The 19,127-nt window shown below is 45.1% G+C and overlaps 4 protein-coding genes across 6 annotated transcripts; 3 read left to right on the top strand and 1 right to left on the bottom strand.

The window, feature by feature from the left end:
• The first annotated feature begins 449 nt into the window (after positions 1–449).
• On the top strand, positions 450–2,313 carry LOC100834143. Its single transcript, XM_003559326.3, has one exon. The coding sequence runs from the start codon at positions 474–476 to the stop codon at positions 1,854–1,856; it is 1,383 nt and encodes a 460-aa protein (XP_003559374.1). The 5' UTR covers positions 450–473; the 3' UTR covers positions 1,857–2,313.
• Positions 2,314–2,691: 378 nt separating this feature from the next.
• Positions 2,692–6,577, top strand: LOC100826175 (mitochondrial import inner membrane translocase subunit TIM14-3). Of its 3 annotated transcripts, XR_001405895.2 has the most exons (5): positions 2,692–2,923; positions 3,615–3,793; positions 3,964–4,162; positions 5,363–5,424; positions 6,102–6,577. XR_001405895.2 is itself a non-coding variant. In XM_014898262.2 (4 exons), exons 1-3 carry the CDS (start codon positions 2,921–2,923, stop codon positions 4,115–4,117), a joined length of 336 nt encoding a protein of 111 aa, XP_014753748.1. In that variant the 5' UTR covers positions 2,692–2,920; the 3' UTR covers positions 4,118–4,162; positions 5,153–5,356. The 3 variants fall into 3 exon arrangements, 2 of the variants coding, with proteins under 2 accessions (XP_014753748.1, XP_010229071.1); XM_014898262.2 differs by lacking the exons at positions 5,363–5,424; positions 6,102–6,577 and adding an exon at positions 5,153–5,356; XM_010230769.3 differs by lacking the exon at positions 5,363–5,424 and having other exon boundaries at positions 2,693–2,923.
• Positions 6,578–11,385: 4,808 nt separating this feature from the next.
• Positions 11,386–13,415, top strand: LOC100833834 (transcription factor JUNGBRUNNEN 1). Its single transcript, XM_003559325.4, has 3 exons — positions 11,386–11,808; positions 12,044–12,342; positions 12,483–13,415. The coding sequence occupies exons 1-3, from the start codon at positions 11,568–11,570 to the stop codon at positions 12,975–12,977; spliced, it is 1,035 nt and encodes a 344-aa protein (XP_003559373.1). The 5' UTR covers positions 11,386–11,567; the 3' UTR covers positions 12,978–13,415.
• Positions 13,416–14,501: 1,086 nt separating this feature from the next.
• Positions 14,502–17,519, bottom strand: LOC100833527. Its single transcript, XM_003559324.4, has 7 exons — positions 17,194–17,519; positions 17,005–17,065; positions 16,819–16,898; positions 16,013–16,227; positions 15,091–15,877; positions 14,927–15,009; positions 14,502–14,830 (listed from the first exon to the last, which is right to left on the bottom strand). The coding sequence occupies exons 1-7, from the start codon at positions 17,296–17,298 to the stop codon at positions 14,731–14,733; spliced, it is 1,431 nt and encodes a 476-aa protein (XP_003559372.1). The 5' UTR covers positions 17,299–17,519; the 3' UTR covers positions 14,502–14,730.
• Between the last annotated feature and the right edge of the window lie 1,608 nt (positions 17,520–19,127).

Here is a 19,127-nt window from a genome sequence, read left to right as displayed (position 1 = left end):
TAATGGTGAGTTGGCTACTCTGACCTTTGAGAAAATTATAGTGGTAATTCTGTTTCCCCCCTTTGCTGATTTCTCTAGATAATATGATTTAGTAATAGTTTCATGCTGCATACGCTTTTATGGTTTCCAGATGCGTGACAGTTGATAATCAGCTTGGACTCTTTAAATGAGAACTTTCCTTTAACACTTCTTAGTGTTAAAAGAGGCCCGAGGAGTTGAGGATAAAAAAGCACAATGAGGAAAAGGAAATAATTTGGAGGTAAGCAGTATATCTCATGTCAAAGGTTCAGGATGTACTAGGTACGCATTGACTTGACTCCTGGTCCTCGGTCAAGTCGCGCACCGAGGACCCCGATCGATCACCTAGCATAGCCGATGCCTTCTCCGCAAAGGAAACTAAACTGCATAGCAGTTTCCTCCGGTCCCGCGGGTCAGTTCCGATCTGGGCGTAGCACCCGCGGCGGAGCAGAGACATGGATCAGACGGCGTCGGCGGCCATGTCCTGTTGCGACGACGCGTCGACCAGCGAAGATCAGCAGCTGGCGTGCCGTCAAGCTTCGAGGCGGCGTCCGCGTGAACGCGTCCGGTGCGCGCCGGCGCCGGCGCCGCTGGCCGACGTGGTCCGGGAGCACGCGCTGCTGCACCTGACGCCCGCCGCGGCCGCGCGCCTCCGCCTCGTGCACCCGGCCTGGGCGCGCCGCCTGGCCTCCCCGCTCTTCGCCGTGGCGCACGCGGCCACGCCCCGCCGCATGTCGGGGCTCTTCGTCCCCACCTCCGGCTTCCTCCCCTTCGACTCCTCCGACGCCGTGCCGTCTCGGACGCTCGCCTTCGCGCCGGCCTCGCCGGGCAGCATCACCGTGCTCTCCTCCTCGCACGGGCTGGCCTGCTGCTTCTCCCCCGCCGACGACGCCTACTTCCTCTGCAACCCTGCCACGGCGTCCTGGGCGCCCGTCCCGTGCCCTCCATGCCGACCTACCTGGCCGCGCCCGGCCATGGTCGTCCTCTTCGATGCGAGCCCCTACAACTTCCGCGGCGACTACGCGCTCGTCTGCGCCGCGGAGGTCGCGCCGGGCTCCGGCGCCTACTGCTTCAAGGTGTTCACGTCGGGCACCGGCGCGTGGCGTGTCGCTGCCGGGGACGACGCGATCGTCCCTGCCGAGGGGCTCGTGGCCGCGTCGGGCGTGGCAACCGGCGCCGGCGGGATGAAGACCGCGTGGTGGCGGACGAGCGTCGGCACCGCGGTCGGGTACTCCCCCGCGACGGGGCGCGTCGAGATCGTGCTGTGCCCCGGCGACAGCGGCATGTGGGAGATCGGGTCGGCGGGGGGAAAGCTCCATTGCGCCGTGCGAGATGGCAGCGACGTCGCCGTGTTCCGGCTGATTGGTGAGCACGGGAGCTGCAGCTGGGAGGAGGTCACGCGGGTGTCCGTGACAGAGCTGCTGCCGTCTCGTCAGGTCAAGCTTTCTGAGTCTGAGGGGAGCGGGGATGATTGTGAGCTGGAGAGTGCTTCTGTTGCCGTCGTGGAGGAGAAGGAAGTGCGGAGGCTGGACGACGACGGCGTGCGGCTCCTGGGGTTCCAGGGCGGCGCGGCGTGGCCGGAGGTGGTGGTGCTGGCCGGCAGGCGGCTGGTGGCGTTCGACACCCGGACGCGGCGAAGGCGCGAGGTCACCGTGCCGGATCCAGAGGAGGAGGAGGAGCAGGATGAGGAACAGCAACGATGGGATGGCGCGGAGTACGCCGTGCACACCAACACGCTCGCGCTGGTGGCGCCCGCCGTGCTTGCCGGCGAACCGATGCTCGTGGATGAGTCGTTGTCGGCACCGCCGGACGAGGCAGAGTTCGTCGCGTTTTCTTGACTGAACTGTGTTTGGGACTTTGGGCTGCAGTCGTGCAAAAGAATATGGCTGACACTGAAATAATCAAGCGCGTAGAACTACGAAATTAATTTTTCGGGTGAGAATCTCTGAACGCTGTGTTTGGAGTACATTATTAGTTTGAACTTTACTTCGTGTTTGTGCATGTTCTTAGTGATTGGGTTACGTTTGGCGAATTTGGAAAGCACAGAGCTTGCCACATGCCAAATTGCCAAGGGCCATACTTCTCGCAGTCAGCTTAGAGCCAATCGGATAAATGGATAATCAATGTCAGATTTCCTCGAATCGTCAAATTTGGTGGCGAAGTTGAAATTATTAATATCTACTCCCTCTATTCGACAAATATTTAGAAACGGAGGAAGTACTAAATAATACACGTGCAACTATGTAGCGATTATCTATGTGGGCATGGCTTATAGAGACCGCAAAGTTTCACGGTGTTGCTGTTCTTCTTCAGTTCTTCTCCATGGATTTTCACATCTACTGTACGGTTTTCCCCTCGTTTCACATTTCCCCGCTCCTCCTATGGAATTCATCCCCCTTTTTTTTGAAAAACCCCGTACTTTGGACAAAGTTCCTTTCATTTCCCATGGAATTCATCCTTTTTTCCTTTTTCCTCGGGCCTTCCATAATCCCGCAGCCTTTGTACATTTGGGCTGCCCATCCACGACCCCTATACAGGCCGCGTGGGCTCTTGAGCCCACAAGACCACAAGCCCACAACCGGCTTGCTGCGTGCGTTCCAGCCTTCTCCAGAAGCGTCCCGTGTTCTTCTTCTTGGAAAAAAAAAGGAGTCGCATCTTCTTCTTCCCCAAGAAGAAGCGCGACAAAATTAAAGAGAAAAGGAGACCACGAAACCAACCGCTCCACCTCCTCCTTCCCTCATCTCTTACTTGCTGCACAAGAACACGCGGTCGCCTTATCTACCGCCCCCGTCCACCGGCAGTCAATCGCGCAGCCCCCGCTCGAATCCCCGCTAGCTCGTCGACGGATTATTTGGTCCGGCCGTCTCGCCCCAGCGGTTCCATCCGACAGCGTCGGTACACTATGGTACGCCCTTCTCCTTGTCCCCTCCCCTGTTCATGTGTTTCCATAGAGTTTCGATCTCGCTGTCGTCTTTGGAGGCGCACGCGCATGGCATGATTCTGACTCCCCGGTACAATCCAAGGTTCCGACGAGCCAGCAGCGTAGTGTGTAGGACGGGAACAGTGGAACGACAATGCCTGCGAACTTTCCTGCTGGTCCGTCTAATTCAAGAGGCTTTCCGTTTCGCTGTTGACGATGGCGACGGGGTAGGCTGCTATTGCTGGTGGTTTGGTTGAATTCGGGTCATGAGGGGGTCGGGCTTTCAGTCCCCGACGGCGAGTGCTGTCCGGTGGTCCGGGGAAGCAGCAGCCGTTTTGCCTTGCGCTTTGCTGGTCCAAATACAGAAACACTACTCATAGATAGAGATAGCAGGCTGGCCAGGTTCATGTACCTAAGATTGAAATTTCACCCCACGCGGGCATGTGCAACTGTCTAATTGTGGTTTCCAACTTCGTGGTGCTGAACCAAATCAAATTTGTTCGGTGTAAATGCAAAGAAAACGATGATGACATTTCTGTTTTTATGTGTCTGTTAGGATGCCTAATTGAACCTGCACATAATTGACAAGCTTACTCATGACATGATTTAATTTGATTCTGAATTTATTGATGTCATCGAGTCTGTGTCCTGAAGTGAAACACTCTGATACCGACAGGCTACGCCACTGGTAGCTGGGTTATCGGTGGCTGCTGCTGCACTGGGAAGCAGATATATGATTCAGGCATGGCAAGCCTTCCGGATCCGCGCGGCAATGCCGAGGGTGCGTCGATTCTATCCTGGTGGATTTGAGCCAGCGATGAGCAGAAGAGAGGCGGCATTGATCCTTGGCGTAAGGTGAATTTTCTTCTCTTCCTTTTTGATTGTTTACTGTATCATGAATAAGGTCACTGAAATCCTGTCAGCTGAAAAGATGCACACTTGCACAGTTGTTTTTGCCTGCCTTGGAGATACTGCAAATCTGCGACCGCCATTGTTAACTAGGGATCTTCTCCCTGTTGTTGCAGAGAACGTGCTGCACTGGACAAGATCAAGGAGGCCCACAAGAGAGTAATGGTGGCCAACCACCCTGATGGCGGCGGGAGCCATTACGTTGCTTCTAAGATAAACGAGGCCAAGGACATGCTCATGGGAAAAGGGAAATCTGGTTCCGTTTTTTAGCCTATGCAAAACAAGTTGAAGTATTTTTGCAATCATCACGATGAGGTAGCGATTCGCTTTCCATCGAACTTAACATTGTTGTGCTGATTGTACCATAGATATATGAACAAAGATACAAGTTACATAACTTCATAAATTATCTGGTGACCTATATATATTGCCGAGAGGTTCTAATTGTTATGCTCATTCTGCATTTTTCTAACCTTTGGTTAGGTTGTTAAAAAATGGTTTAACTTCAAACTGTGAAAACCAGCCATACAAATTTTTGTACTAGCTCGGTGGGGTGATTTGGAACCAAAGAAAAGAGATGTGCTAGGATACCCAGTGGTTTGTACAGTTTCAAGCCAAACCGTTTTTTAACCCGCCTACCTTCTGTCGTGGCCAACTGACAGGGAACGATTGTAGCTTCAGAAAATGTTTCAACAATACCAGTTGATCTTAACTCTGTAATGAGAATCTGTCAACCTTGGTTCTTCTAGAACGCTTAAAAGCCATGTAGGTTGGTCCATGGAGAACCAGAAAGGTTTCCCAGATTACTGCAAAACGTCCAATTCAACACACAGTGATTCATATTGTTCCAGTGTCAAAGTGGCCTTTCAATGCATAGCATGTGTGATTCTTTGTCGAAAGTCTGGACTAAGTCTCTTTGCTGTGATCCAAATCCAACATTGAGATATCGCAAACCTCTTCTAAACTATTGACTTCATATTTCTTGTTCAGGCTAGATGATGACCAAATGACTATAATTTGTCTCGGGTCAAATACTAATCATGTCGGAACATTTATTTCTGCACTGTTTCACCATATGAAAACTAACCTACTAGGACAAAATCTATCAGCCTCTTGTTAGTCCAAATTAATAACTCAAAGTTTATATGACCGAAAATTCAATTCCTGCCATCAGCATGGCAAAAGTCACATTCAATTTCCACGTGAATCAAGAAATAAAAATCATGCATTCCTTACCATTTCCTTTATTTGCGGTCGAAATCAACAGAAATGGTCCAGACTGATTCATTATTGACATTGTTGCAGTGCCAAAACCTCTTGTCAGTTATCACCATATAGTACCAGACATTCTTCACACAACGAAGCTTGCATTAACTCTTTTCATTAAGAGCTTGCCTTCAAAGGCCCTAGAAGGACAAGGACCGCAAACTACTTACATTCAACCTGTCATTGATAATGTTGAAGTTTGAAACTATACTTACCAATGTTGAAGTTCGTTTGACTTTCTGACTGTAGATAGACTGCAAGGAGTACTAATATTTGATGAAGAAGGCATTAAGGCAGTCCTAAATCTTAAGGTAGCACTATGCTAATTCTGCCTTAATTATTTTTCAATCTTTGGGTCATGTTCTGTAACATACTCTGAATCATAGCCATGCCATTCTTCTGGGGTAAATCAGTATGTAATGAACATGCAAGAGGCTTAAGTAATTAGCTATCTTTTGTTCAACCAGATCATGGGTCTCTTGAATGCCATTGAATTTCTTGACCAAATCATAGATCTGCCTGAAGACATTTTATGGTAGTACCAGGTTTCATCGCAGGACCAATTCACAGTAATGTCTCAGGTCAAATTGTCAATCCATGCATACGATGACCTGCCTGCCATATCAAATACTATCAAATACCAAATTTGACAACACAAAGTCTTACAGTAGTACAAAACATTCAACCCTTGCCATTTTTCCAGTCAAAGGCAGAACTATTGGAAGGTCATCTGTATTTGCTGCTCCTGAATACTGGCCATCACTTTGGGACCGGCTGAATAAATTCCAAAAGATGGGGCCCTTCATTTTTGTTCTTGGACAGTGATTCATCTTGCCACTGTACTTGTATCCATGGCGGCGAAGCATCAATAGAAATAAGGACAGAACAGGCATCCATAATGTGATTGACAACGATCAGGATTTAGCTAGAGCAGACCTGAAAACAGTCATAGACTTCTCTGATATTTCCCTTGGCTCTGCTGTTGCAGGGACTGCTCGCGGAAAGTTACATCCGGCCAACCTGAAAGGGATAATTCTGTCCGTGAATCGTGAATGCGATGGCTGGAGTTGATTGTGGCTGCTTGACCTCATGGATCCTATCGCATTTTAGCCGGGCTCTAGGGCATGTGTCTTGGATATTCCTTTCTGTCCAGGACTAAGTTCAAATGTTAATTGCATATGCTGTATGCTACTGTTATGTTGCAGCAGTTGTTACTTTTGACCTAACAGTAGGACTTTAGCTGTCAGCAACAAATAGGGATCTTAAATGTTATGAACCATTCCAACTCATATCAGTTGTGTAAGTCCGGGTTCATCATATGTAGTCCTGTTGCCACCTTGACAACATAGCTGTGTTCTAGACTGCATATGGAGGTGTTTCCAGTATCCATAATGATGTTGCTAATACTACAATCTTTGTATGAATTATTAGGCACAAAAAGTAGTTTTTGTCTGTTGGTACTGAGTTCTCTTTTGGCCTTGCTTTTAGCTTCCCTTTTTCTTATAAGTTGGTTGGACAGAAAGGTTTATATGATGTAGCACTTCAGGACCAAAATACAGGAGACTGCTGAACTGATAAAAGTGAACAATTTTTCAACTCTAGTGCTGTATGGTTCAAAGTCCATATAATATGCTTTCTGACAAGATATGTTTCCATAGAATTCCACAAGCATCAGAATATTTACCATATCTTAGCCTACCAGGAAAGAAAAATAACCAGACCAATTTGATTGGTGATTTCACTACTCAGCTGTCGTTTGAATGGTAATAGGCACGCTTAACTTCTATATATAAGTTTGTCATTTTGCCCTGGCAGATCTTCTATCTAAATCTCTGATCTATAAATTTCAAAGTAGACCAAACACTTGTTGATGGAATAACCAACATGCTCCAGTTTTTCCTTGTCTCCTTGTTGGATCGCAATGATCTACAAGTAGCTGGCACTTGTTTCTAGTCAGCAATTAGCACATGGCTTCTCCGGCCCTCTTCCGCAATGGAATCGAACTCTAATACGTCCCATAGGTATTTGCTGACCTACAGTCTTAGTTGTATGTAAACCATGGTTAATTAAGAAACACCACAGGTATCGCTCCTCTTTAAGACAAATAAATGGTACTCCAGTGTATACATGCAAACATAATCATGTGGCTTATGTACTGCACCCAAATAGAATTACGTGCTGCCTTTTCCTCCTGTGCAATTTTTTTCTCTTGTCAAGACTAGAGAAGAGGACTACAGGAGCCGTTTTTTCTCGGAGGATTCAAAAGGGACGGGAGGCTACTGAAAATAGAAAGTGTGGAATATCCAAGGGGAGGACTGAAGGTGAGATCTTTGCTAATCTTGGCGCAGTTCCACTGTGTGCGTACACATGGTTTCATTGGTTGGTCAGTCGATAACGACAGTGACCGATCAATCGAACCGCCTTTGCGTTGCGCGGCTGGTGTTCGTCCATGGGAACGGCAAGATTCCAAAGCTCTGCAGCAGCTTCCGAGAAGCTTATCGCGGATGGTCGTTAATGTCAAATGTGTAGTATGCGATTGTCATCTAGCTACAGTCTGGGCAAAGCCTTCGACGGGTTGTCGCAGTTAAAACCCGGGGTAAGAATTTGACTATGGATAGGGTAATATTATATCATCTGGGGTACTTTGTTCGTGATATTTGACTATGGATGGAGAAAAGCAATTGATATTTGTGTGCTTGGCCGTTTGTCAGTGATAACTTAGTCGTTGGCGGTGGATTATTCTGCCCAGAGGCATGGGCACATTTTGTTTGCTACATTTCCCCCCCCCCCCCCTTTGGTTCGCTTTTGGTTGATCTGTTTTTATTGTCTCTGACGACTTCTCTCTAATGAATTTATGGCTGTGTATGTATCTTCAGGTCTCTTTGATTCACAAGATTTTGAAAACACAACTAAATGTATGTGCAAAGTTAAGGGTTGGAAAACAGCAGAAATTTGTAGACTTTTCCGTTTAATTAATTTGCAACGGATCGATAAAAAGCACATAAGTTCTAACGAACATGTTCAGACACTATAATTTTTTACCACTGAAACTTTTTTCGGACAAACAATACATACTGAGCCAATGACATGATTTATGTAGCACGCAATCCATATAGTATTGCAATTGGTATAATCGTTGATCAAAATTAAATCTCAAAACATGTGCAGTCATTCTTGGAGAAACTGAGAGAGAGTATCTTACAATTACAATACAATCAATGTTCGAACGAACCAAAACGATTCAAAAAGTGTTATTACATCCTTTCCTAAATTCTTATCGTTATAGTTCAAATTTATACTAAAACAACGACAAGAATTTAGAAAACAGGAAGAGTACAAGATAAATTTAGTACAATGGAAAAGATTATTTTAGCATTTTTAAAATGAAACATTATTTACTTTCTCGCACTTCTAAATTGGTACTCCACGTGATTTTTGTTAGAAAGGGGACTATTGTGGAGTATGTGCCTACCGTGAATTGTGTTTGAAAGTTGAGAATCAAAAGTTGGATAAGATCTGCGTGCATGCGGAGTGACGTGGATGTGGCTGCATGCAGGGGAGTCCTCCATGCGTGCGGCAAACATAGCCGTGGCCCATGGGCCCACCTGCAGCAAACAGAGCGGCGGCTGATATCTGGGCCGGGTGGGCCAGAGAAATTGACTAGGGGTGAGGTTCGTCTTCGTTTCGGGATTCGTCGTGTAGTCCCCTTCCAGTTTCCAAGCTCCAACATTCTTCGACACGTAGTACTAACGTACAGCCGTCCTTGAGACCTTGTGTTGAAGACAGAACATTGTTTTTTTGCTGCTGATACACGTGTTGCCATCCTGTTCATCGTTGAATAGTTAGCGTGCAATGAAATGGGAAACGTGATGTACTTTTCGAGAAAAAAGAGAGCCTTCTTGGACGCACCTATAAGGCTATAATACAAACTGCAGGTCTATAGATTTATGTGTATAACCTGCAAAAAAATAATATAAATTTATGTGTATAGACATTCTTACGGGAAGGCAAATTCTGGTTGTCTCGGAGGCAGTTAAAATCTTACTTAACTTAGAGGTACATTTTTTTAGAGGTACATTTCAAACTCAAAAGATATGCATTTTTTTTTCTTTGACTAGGAAAAAATGACATGCAACTTTGAGTAAACTGATGATGCATTACACTTTTATTCGAAAGAAAGGTACATTGGACTTTTAAAGAAAGGTGTCTTTTTTCTTTGGAAGATTATGTCTGTTGTCACTTTAGTGGTAGTAATTTTTTCCATTTTGAACTGAGGGATTAAGAATTCAAGATTCAAGGGCTTAATTAGGTGGATTTGAAAACCTTTAAGACTAAGCACTGGACTAAAATTTCTGCAGTAACCAATTAGGTATAAGCTCTCTATTCCATAATATAACGAGTGTCCATAGCTCAAGATTCAATTTTGATCAACAAATAGCCCAATGATACGTGCTAGAAAAATTATACCATTGGTATAATCTTTTAAGAGCATTGATGATCAAAAATTATACCATTGGCTTCTTAATCGGAATAAATTTTCAATGGTATAATCTTTTATAACATATAATTCTCATTTTGTCGATCTAACTGATGATCAAAACTAAACTCAAAATGTTTTGGCACCTTATATCATAGTAGAATGGAGGAAGTAGCTCGCAAGGTAGAGCGTCCACGTCATCAACTAAGAATTCATCTTAAGTACTCAATGAAATGTGTGTTAGCAGGAGGTGATCTTTATAAGCTTTGCTCGCGTTCCACCTTTGTAGCTTGTGCATGATTGTTCATACAACCTTGCTCTCTTATCGTTTATTCACTTCCGTGTCACAAATCAAGTTCTACATGACAAATTTACCAACAACTTTTTACCATCGTTATACATGCCCTAATGACCGGTAAAAAGTTAGGGCATATTCTACATGGGTGCACACGGCATTTCTATGGACTGATTGCAAAGCAATATTTTTCTTGGATCCGGTGGATGTGCTCATGTGCACCCCATGAGCTTAAGCAGCTCCACCCTTGACACCCTTAGCAGACTGAGCACTTAGATGAAGAAAAAGGAATACAATAACCAAGAGAAGCTTTCCATTTTCGAATTGAAAGATTATATGAGGTCTAGTTGGACCTGGGAGTGAGATTGAGTTTTTATAGAGGAAGAAAGAATATCAGAAATTGACGCTGTAAAAAAAATCAGAAAAGTGACGTGACACCGAAAGAGAAAGGAGAAATTAGTGAACGGGGCACCGGGCCGAATTTCTACGAATCGTAGTCACTCGGTCCCATAATATGAGGCACGCACGCATTTCTAGATTCTCAATTTGATTAATTAAATATGTATGTTTCTTAACAAAAAATACACCATTGGATTCGTTATCGAAAGAACTTTCTAATGATGTAATCTTTTAATTATTTAATTTATATTTAGTTAGCTAAATTTAGGGATGCGTGCGTGCCTCATGTTACGAGACGGAGGGAGTAATAAGTAATTCCTTGCGACTGTTTCGTAGAAAAAAGAGTGTAAACACATTTACTCGTTGAGTGCTTAGATTATAAGTAAGATACTAATCAACGTCCGCATCATCCACGCAAAGGGCCTTCTGGAAGTTACATGTGTCATGTGTGTACGTGCTACCGCAGCATGGCTCACACAATTTTGCTCCACTGTCAACGACGACTACAATCGATCTCTCGCTCCCCCTCCATTGTTCGTTTCTTTGTGTGTCAAAACGACGTACTACAAGCTAGTTTTAATTCTTAACCTTTTCTTCTTTGTAAAGGACGGATTACAAGCTACTCCACTACAGTGCCTCTAAAGTTATACTACTACTAATATAGTACTTCCTCTGATCATAAATTGTTGTCGAAATATTACATGTATCTAGACAGTTTTTAAGAATAGATACATTCATATTTGAGTAAATTTCAATCAAGAATTTAGATGGAGTACTATATTCCTTTTCTCCCGTCTCTTTTTGTCATGCAGGTTAATTTTCAGTCCACACGCACAAACTGCACACATATTGTCGCTCAAACAAGTCAGAAACAAGCAACATGGTCCGTTTCATTTTACCCGGTACTCAAGTGAATCGCACATTAATGAACAGATGACAAACCTAGCGCTTCAACCCTTGACACCAAAAACCGAATACCTTTGCAAATATTCCTTCCCCTCTTAACCCGGAGCCGAGTCAAAGGCCATGAGCTCACGCCTTTTGATTTCTCTGCCACCTTTGCACGCAGTGGCTCCCATGCATGGAAGCTTTACTCCTTCCAAAATTCCAAGGGCCAGCAAGGGCCTGCTATCTATATATACTCCCTCCGTATACATACGCAACACAAGAAGATCCATAGAACTACACACACAGGTACAGAAGCAGCAGCACCAGCAAGCAAGACATATAGATTAACAAGAAGCTAGACTTCAAGAACAAAAGGCGATATCGGTTGATCGATCATGGTGACATATAAGGAAGAGAGAGATCAGAATCAGAGCATCGCCATGGAGAAGGTGAAGAACAACGGGGAGGTGGTGCTGGGCGAGGAAGACGATGCGGCGCTGCCGGGGTACCGGTTCCACCCGACCGACGAGGAGCTGGTCACCTTCTACCTCCGCCGGAAGGTGGCGAGGAAGCCGCTCAGCATCGAGGTCATCCGGGAGATGGACATCTACAAGCACGACCCATGGGATCTCCCAAGTATGTCTCCATATGCATGCTGCCCTTGTTAAATTAATCTTGTTCCTGCTTCTCATTATACACTTCACTAATTTTGACGCATAAATCTATGGCTTCAAACATAATTTTCGGAACAAGAGTTTTATCTGACACTCCTACTAGATCATAGGATCATGTATAAGTGGTATCTATACTCTCATCTCCTTCACACTTTGGGGATTTATTCGAAAACTGAATGATTGATATGTCTGTGCAGAGGCGAGCACGGTTGGTGGAGAGAAAGAGTGGTACTTCTTCTGCCTCAGGGGGAGGAAATACCGGAACAGCATAAGACCCAACCGGGTGACCGGCTCCGGGTTCTGGAAAGCCACGGGCATCGACCGGCCGATCTACTCCGCCGCAGCGGCGAGCTCCGGCGAGTCGATCGGCCTCAAGAAGTCCCTCGTCTATTACCGTGGCAGCGCCGGTAAGGGCACCAAGACCGACTGGATGATGCACGAGTTCCGTCTCCCTGCCGCCGCCGCTGCCAACGCCTCCCCAAGCATGCAGGAAGCTGTAAGTAGCATATGCATACTCTTCATCATGTTCCGTTTCCGGCAACTTGGACAAGTCGTTGTGCTAGGTCCTGCACGTGTGGATCGGCTGCTATCAGTGTGATCGTACCATTGACCCATGCGTCTGGAAAAAAAATGCAGGAGGTGTGGACCATCTGCAGGATCTTCAGGAGGAACATCACCTATAGGAAGCAGCAGACGTGGAGGCCGCCGCCGGCAGCAGCGGTGTCCACCGCCGTCGCCGCCGACTCGAGCTCCAACACGGCGGGGAGCTTCGAGTCGTCGGACGGCGGCGGCGACGACTACATGGCTCAAGCAGCAACGACCGGTCCTCCGTGCATTATCCCCCACGTGCAACAGCACCATGGTAACCTGCAGCTGGGCGCGACGAACGGCGGCTTCTTCAGCCAGCAGTTCCAGGGGCAATGGAGCAGCGTTCCACCTCCGACGCTGCCGTTGCCGGACCAAAAACCGCTGAATCCGGCATCGGCACCCATTGCCTTTCACCTGAATGATCACAGCCTCGCCGCCGCCAGTGACTTGTACAAGGTCGACGGGTACTTGGAGGAGATCGCCAGGATGATGGAGGTCACTGATCCACATCCAGCAGCGATTTATGACTACAGATACGCTTGAACAGCAGGGAAAGGGCTTTGCTTAGCTTCAGAACGATCTTCAGAATTCAGAACGTAGATTGGCTAGATGCTTAGATGCATACAGAATTCGCCGGCAAAGCAGGTAATGCTGTCAAGTGAGGGACGGACACGCAGGGCCCTGCCACAGAGGCCGCATACAATAGTCCGGCTGATAGACTTCGCCACAGAGGGCTTTCTTTCTTCTTCTCCTTTCTGGCGATCTAATGTGTGAAGTATATGTGCTTGTGATGCAATGTATGAGTTGTGTGTGTGGTAGTGTAAGAAAGTAAAGAATATTTGCTTCAGACTAGTTCATGACTTCAAAAAAAAAAATCTTTGACTTATCATGGTTTTATTCCATCGACCAATGTGTGAGCACTCCTGTTGTAACTTGTTCAGGTCATTCAGATAAGCATATACATGACAGGTTCTGTAGCTTTGTGGAAATGTGCAGAAACTATTCAAAGAGTAAAGATTAAAAATTGCAGCCGTGCTGCTCCATACTGAACATCAGAATGTACAAGCAGTATTTTATTTCCTCCAGATTTATTGTCATTTTCAGAGTCAAATGGAGCTAAGATAATCAGCCCTGTCGGCATAAGTTTTGTCACTACTGGTTTACGCCCCCACAAGTCATGCAAAGCTGCGCATGATCCGCACTTCCGTGTGCAATCTACACAATTGATCTGATAGATTTTGTCATTTGTAGACCAAAAAACTATTATCTATGATGTTAAAATTACGAAAGTAATCGATGTGTCGTTTTCAAGTTTTCTTGTGCTGACCCTCTTATTTGACTCTTCCAGCACACTAGAGGGAATAAACAAAATTTCTCCCAAGTTGATGCTGTGTTTCAACGTGTTTGAATCACTTGAAGTATGACAGTGAATAAAGATTTACATGGCAATCCATATATCAAACTCAGAAGACATCTTTGCTTAGGTCACTGCCATGTCCAGTTAAGTTAAAGAAAAGGATGTACCATTCTGGAGGCTGAAAGGGCTTCCTAGAAGATGAAATCACCATCTATAAATTCAACAAACTGTAATATAAATACCATACGAGCATGAAACATCCAACCAGATCAAACATTTTTCTCGTGTTAATTAACTGCTCAGGTTATGATATTCATCCGTGTTAGGACTTAGATTAGTTGCATAAGCAGATTTTACGGGTTCAAGTACAGAATGCAATACTAACAGAATGGGCGAACTACGGAGCTAGTAGTGTTAGACTAGAAACAATCAAATTCAAAACCTACACCTCGTCACAGACAAGGACAGAAAGGCAAATTCAAATTGAACAAAAGCACCACTGAAGACAATAACTTATAGAAGGATAAGAAATTGGATTCCATTTGTTACTTTGTTCAAGGCAAACAGAAACAAGTGACCATTTTTCTGCTGTGGAAGGCATGCTCTAACTTAAAATACAAGTACGAGTAGTAGAATTAAAAATGCATATCACACAAGACATAAAAGAAAGTAGTACAGCACAAAGAAGAGAACAGAATAGAACAGTGAGCAGCACAAGTTGAGAATCTCGATACCAATTATATATGAAATCAACCATGTTGATTTGTTTTGGAACATTGGTTCATCAATACATAGTAACCGACAAAAATATTGTTCCTGAGAGCCACCTACTGAAGGACAGTAGAGGGGAACAGAACTGTGCAGAAGCCATCAATCACGAATGTGGCAGCAAGAAAACCATATTAACTTGATGCTCCATAACTCTTTGCAGACCAAATATCATGTAAAAGCAGTGACATATAGATGGTTGGATGCAGCAGTATCACTTTCCTCACCTTCTACACCTGAAAACTGTGATGTATTTCCGCTGGAGCATTTCCTGCCAAAATCAAACAAGACATTACACCATGCTCAAAGGTATGATTATGCACTCAGGGCATTCAAGAAATTTGTGAAATAGAAGAAAATTCTGAACCTTTGGGAAAGCAACTTCTCTTCAGATAAAGCCTTTTCAAGCCTCTCCTCGAATGGCATCGCATGCCAACTCACCTTCTGGTCCTGATCATGTAACACATTATTTGTAGGCATGCCACATTTACATGTTTAATAGAAAGTAAGAGAAGCAGAAATAGACTTTACTTCTTTGTACTTATTTGTTGAGTTTGGAATGCCATTTCCATCGAACCATTTAGGAGTAAAATTCTCTGGCTCTCCGTCTTTCCAGTGAGCTGCAACCATTCCAATGATAGGCCTATCCTCTTCAGAACTCTTAGCAGAATGAACTCTGTCGCTTGTATCGGTCCCATCCATGATCACCTTTCTAGGATTTGGAGGCTTTAACCACTGGGATAGGCTTGGGAGTTCCACATCTGAACCACTGTTTGTAGTCACCTTCTTTCTGCTGTCAAGAACTGTTGCCTCAGAGGCGACGCAATTATCTGCGGAAGCTGTGTTCATGCTATCACTTATCTTGTTACATGATGATGCAGAACCATCAGAGTTCTGAAACAGGGAACATTCATCAGACATTGAAAGTTCAATCGAGATCAGACTGCCATTGTTTGCGCATTTTAGATTCTCATCTGATATATCTGGCTGACAGGGGTCTTCTTTCAACACTTCAGAATTTTTGAAATCTTCAACAGGATTCAGAGCTTCATATAAATGCTGCGAAGAAGCCCTAGTACTGTTCTCATTCCTAACCTCTTCCAAGTTAGGTGCATGAGTAGTAGCTGGGAGCTGTATCTCAGCATTCACTTCTGAAGGAGTTGAAAAGGGTGAAGACTTGGAAGAGCATGAATCTAAGGTCGGTAACTGGATCACAGAGTCAATCACAGACTCATTATTCACCCTGCATGATTCTATGCTCTTACTCACAGGTTGGGGATCGTGCTGACTTGATGCATCACAACCTTTCCAAGAAGAGCTGCCATCAAGAAATAAAACATCCAAAATGTTCAATGTATTCACTTATTACGGTGAACAGGAAGACCCCAGTATCTTCAGAAGCAGGGAACAGAATAAATGCATTAGTATTATCAGCAGATCGAGGTTGGCATACCTCATAGCATCTGGTAAATGGGAGCTCTGATGAGACCCTGGAGGAGTTTGGCAATCCTCAGCCTTCAGCACTTCCATGAGATCCAAGTTTTCACAAAAGGCAGGTAGCCGTGCTGAATGTGTTTCAGTCTGGTAAACTGGATCCGTGCTTTCAGGCCCTTTTCTAATTTCCTTTGGAGTTTCCAACTGCACACCACCGTTTTTGAGGGAAGTGACCTGTTAATACCGGTGAAAGTCAGTCTGTTGTGCAGAACATCACACTGATAAGTAACATGACCACCTCCAAAAAGGAAGAAAGATAAATAACATGATAAATTCACTACTAAGAGTACAATCTGTGTCACTTCAGTGACTCATGTATGAGTAACAAAATTCTCATCCTCATATACAAAATTAGCAGTTAGCTACAGCAACTGAGTAGATTTCAGAGATTAAAAAAACCAAGGATAGGCATTATAAACACAAATGGAACTTGCAATGGCTTGAAGCCTTCAATTCCTATGTCAGTGGGTCAGTGCAATCAAACAAATGAACAATGGCCAGCTCACAAGTGCAATGCTATTTTTTTTATCAGGATATCAGTGTGAATCACAATGTACAGCACTCCCACCCGTTGCCCGAAAAACCAAGCCCCATGATTCAGTTCACCAATGATGACATAAATACATAATACTTTTCTAGAACAATAGTGGCATAACACATTCTTATGCTGTCACTAGTCAGAAAAATTCAGTTCAAATCGCATGATATAGCTCATCAAGGTAACAGATCTGCATTGAGCCAGATTGGCAGAACCGATCACCATACCTCGTGCATGAGCTCCCGATCCACCTTTTGCCTATCAGCGCCGTGGTTCGTCCCTGAGCTCGCAGCACGCGATCCGTCATCTTCACCCACAATTCAAAACCAAAAACAACAGGAAGCACATGACGGCATCAGAACCACACCAGGAGAATAAAACGGAATGAGAAGAATCGAGGCGGAAATGCTCACCTTCGCGCAAAAACACGGCGGAGAGCGCGTTCCTGGACGGCTTCCCCCTCCTCTCGGCAAACTGATCAACACAGACAAAACTTAATAATCAGTCCCCGCCGCCGCCGCCGCGGCTAGCTGATCCGTGTGTCGCAGAATCGAAACACGGGTTCCCTCACGGGGCACGAAGAAGAAAAAATAAACAAAAACCTTGAGATTAGCGGCCGGGGCCACGGAGGACACGAGATGGGCACGGGAGCGCCCGGCTCTCGGCTCGCCGCCGGCCACCCGGAAGCAGTCGAACAAGCACCCCATCTCCTCCTCCTCCTCACCGCGTCCCCTTCCCCAGCTGGCACGGAATCTCCGAGCTGCGGAGCCGAGGTTTCATCCGCCTCGCGGAGCTGATTGCGTCGTGCGTGCCGCGTGCGCCCAGTGGCAGGCAGCCAGAGAAGGAGACGGAGAAGGGGGGGCGAGGTTTAGGTAGAAGCAGGAGGGGGTTTCGAAATTTAAAATCGGAGCGGAGGAGGAAGCTCGGGGAGAGGGAAACTGGAAGGCGCAGTCAGCGAGTGGAAGGCCGGGCGCGGGCCCCACCGCCCCTGTTCTCTGCTTCATGTGCCGCGTTCCGACGTTCCGTGCGTGGCCTTTTTGGGCTTTTTGCTGACACTTTTTGGCTGATTTTCCTATTTGGACGGGAGCGATTTTCGGGAGGTGTTAAGATGATGCTAGTAAAAGAAATGAACGAGTATTAATTAATGATTTTTATTTACAAGAGTATACTGCTGTAAAATACTCCTTTCGTCACAAAATAAGTGACATGGATTTGCATAAGAACCTATACAAATTTACATCACTTATTTTGGGACGGAGAGAGTACATCCTTATCTATCTAGACCGATATAGAAAATTACGTGTTAATGTAATGTTTGATGCAAATCGTTCTAGCCGATCCAATCTAACAATATAAATGTTCACTAATTAAATTGGATATCTCAAAAGAGATGTCTTGGTTATTACTCCGCCATGATAATTACATTTACAACACCTATTTTCTGATATTTAGATTCTTGTCATGAAGCTATGAGTGCCAACCTTATCTGTCCTCTTCATATGGTGTTTTTGTTACGGAATGTTATGTTTATTGCGTCACTTGGAAAAAAAAAGGTTTTGCCATTGAGAAATTGGCTGTTATTTAGTAAGAGATTAGTCGACTTGTTTGACCGTTGAAACTTAATCCAATGACAGCATGTGAGAGATGAGAGTAGAGATGCCATCTACTTCGTAGATCTTAATCCAACTGTTCTCATGCGTCGACTGAGATTTAAGCTTTTGCTTAAAAATCAAGCGCCTGAGATATAGCCACACTGTGACATACTGGCCTATGGCTTAATAGGATTGATAGACTACATATACCAATAAGGTACATCTTCTTTTCCTGGAGAGCTGCCAAGAGTGACGTTGGGACGGTACAGATTGGTGTGCGCCAAGAGGGGACGATCTGGTTCAGGCATGTGACTGACGAGGATGTCAGGTCCTTCGAGGAGGGATGTGTGTGTGACATACTAGCCTATGCTTTATATGATTGATGGACTACCTATATCAATAAGGTGCATCTTCTTTTCTGGGAGCCCATCTGCTTGGAGCAATTTGAGGATGGGTGACCGACTGGAAAATTTCTCTCGGGAGCGCATTGGGCACAACAATTTGAGGATGGGTAACGGACCAGGAAGTTTATCTTGGAAGCACATGAGTGAGCACAAAGTGCGCTGGAAAGACTTGTATTGGTATGTCAGGACAGTCTTGAGCCTAGAGAGCTGCCATGAGTGATGTTGGGCGTTACACACATCCTAAAAAATGTCGCATTCACAAAAATTTAGGAAGAGATGAAAGTTTCAAATCTAACGTATCATATTCTGGAAGGCCTAATTTTATACAAATATTCAAAAGGAGCTAGAAAACCCAGAGCTTCTATGCTTCCCTAATTGTTGTGGTGGGACCGGGATTAAAGTCGACACTGTTGGGGGTGTGTTTCATGTTTGCCAGATTCCGAACTGCAAAGGTGAAAGTATCGAGTTTTTCATTGGTACTGTTAGTTTTCCATTCAGATCAAAATCTTACTCAACTTCCTTCTGAGTGTGCTTCAAATC

Source organism: Brachypodium distachyon, chromosome 1 (genome assembly GCF_000005505.3).
Source record: "Brachypodium distachyon strain Bd21 chromosome 1, Brachypodium_distachyon_v3.0, whole genome shotgun sequence".
NCBI classification, from domain to species: Eukaryota; Viridiplantae; Streptophyta; class Magnoliopsida; order Poales; family Poaceae; genus Brachypodium; species Brachypodium distachyon.
Note: the sequence above shows the minus strand (reverse complement) of the source record. Positions and strands in the feature narration are given on the sequence as shown.

Bases quoted from the DNA above. Each gene is read 5' to 3' on its own strand.
- LOC100834143 (XM_003559326.3), top strand. From the start codon at position 474: ATGGATCAGACGGCGTCGGCGGCCATGTCCTGTTGCGACGACGCGTCG.
- LOC100826175 (XM_010230769.3), top strand. The intron at 3,794-3,963 runs GTGAATTTTCTT...CTGTTGTTGCAG, and splicing joins GCATTGATCCTTGGCGTAAG to AGAACGTGCTGCACTGGACA.
- LOC100833834 (XM_003559325.4), top strand. From the start codon at position 11,568: ATGGTGACATATAAGGAAGAGAGAGATCAGAATCAGAGCATCGCCATG. The intron at 11,809-12,043 runs GTATGTCTCCAT...ATGTCTGTGCAG, and splicing joins CGACCCATGGGATCTCCCAA to AGGCGAGCACGGTTGGTGGA. The intron at 12,343-12,482 runs GTAAGTAGCATA...AAAAAAATGCAG, and splicing joins CCCCAAGCATGCAGGAAGCT to GAGGTGTGGACCATCTGCAG.
- LOC100833527 (XM_003559324.4), bottom strand. From the start codon at position 17,298: ATGGGGTGCTTGTTCGACTGCTTCCGGGTGGCCGGCGGCGAGCCGAGA. The intron at 15,878-16,012 runs GTATGCCAACCT...TCTTGATGGCAG, and splicing joins CATTTACCAGATGCTATGAG to CTCTTCTTGGAAAGGTTGTG. The intron at 15,010-15,090 runs GTAAAGTCTATT...TTACATGATCAG, and splicing joins CAACAAATAAGTACAAAGAA to GACCAGAAGGTGAGTTGGCA.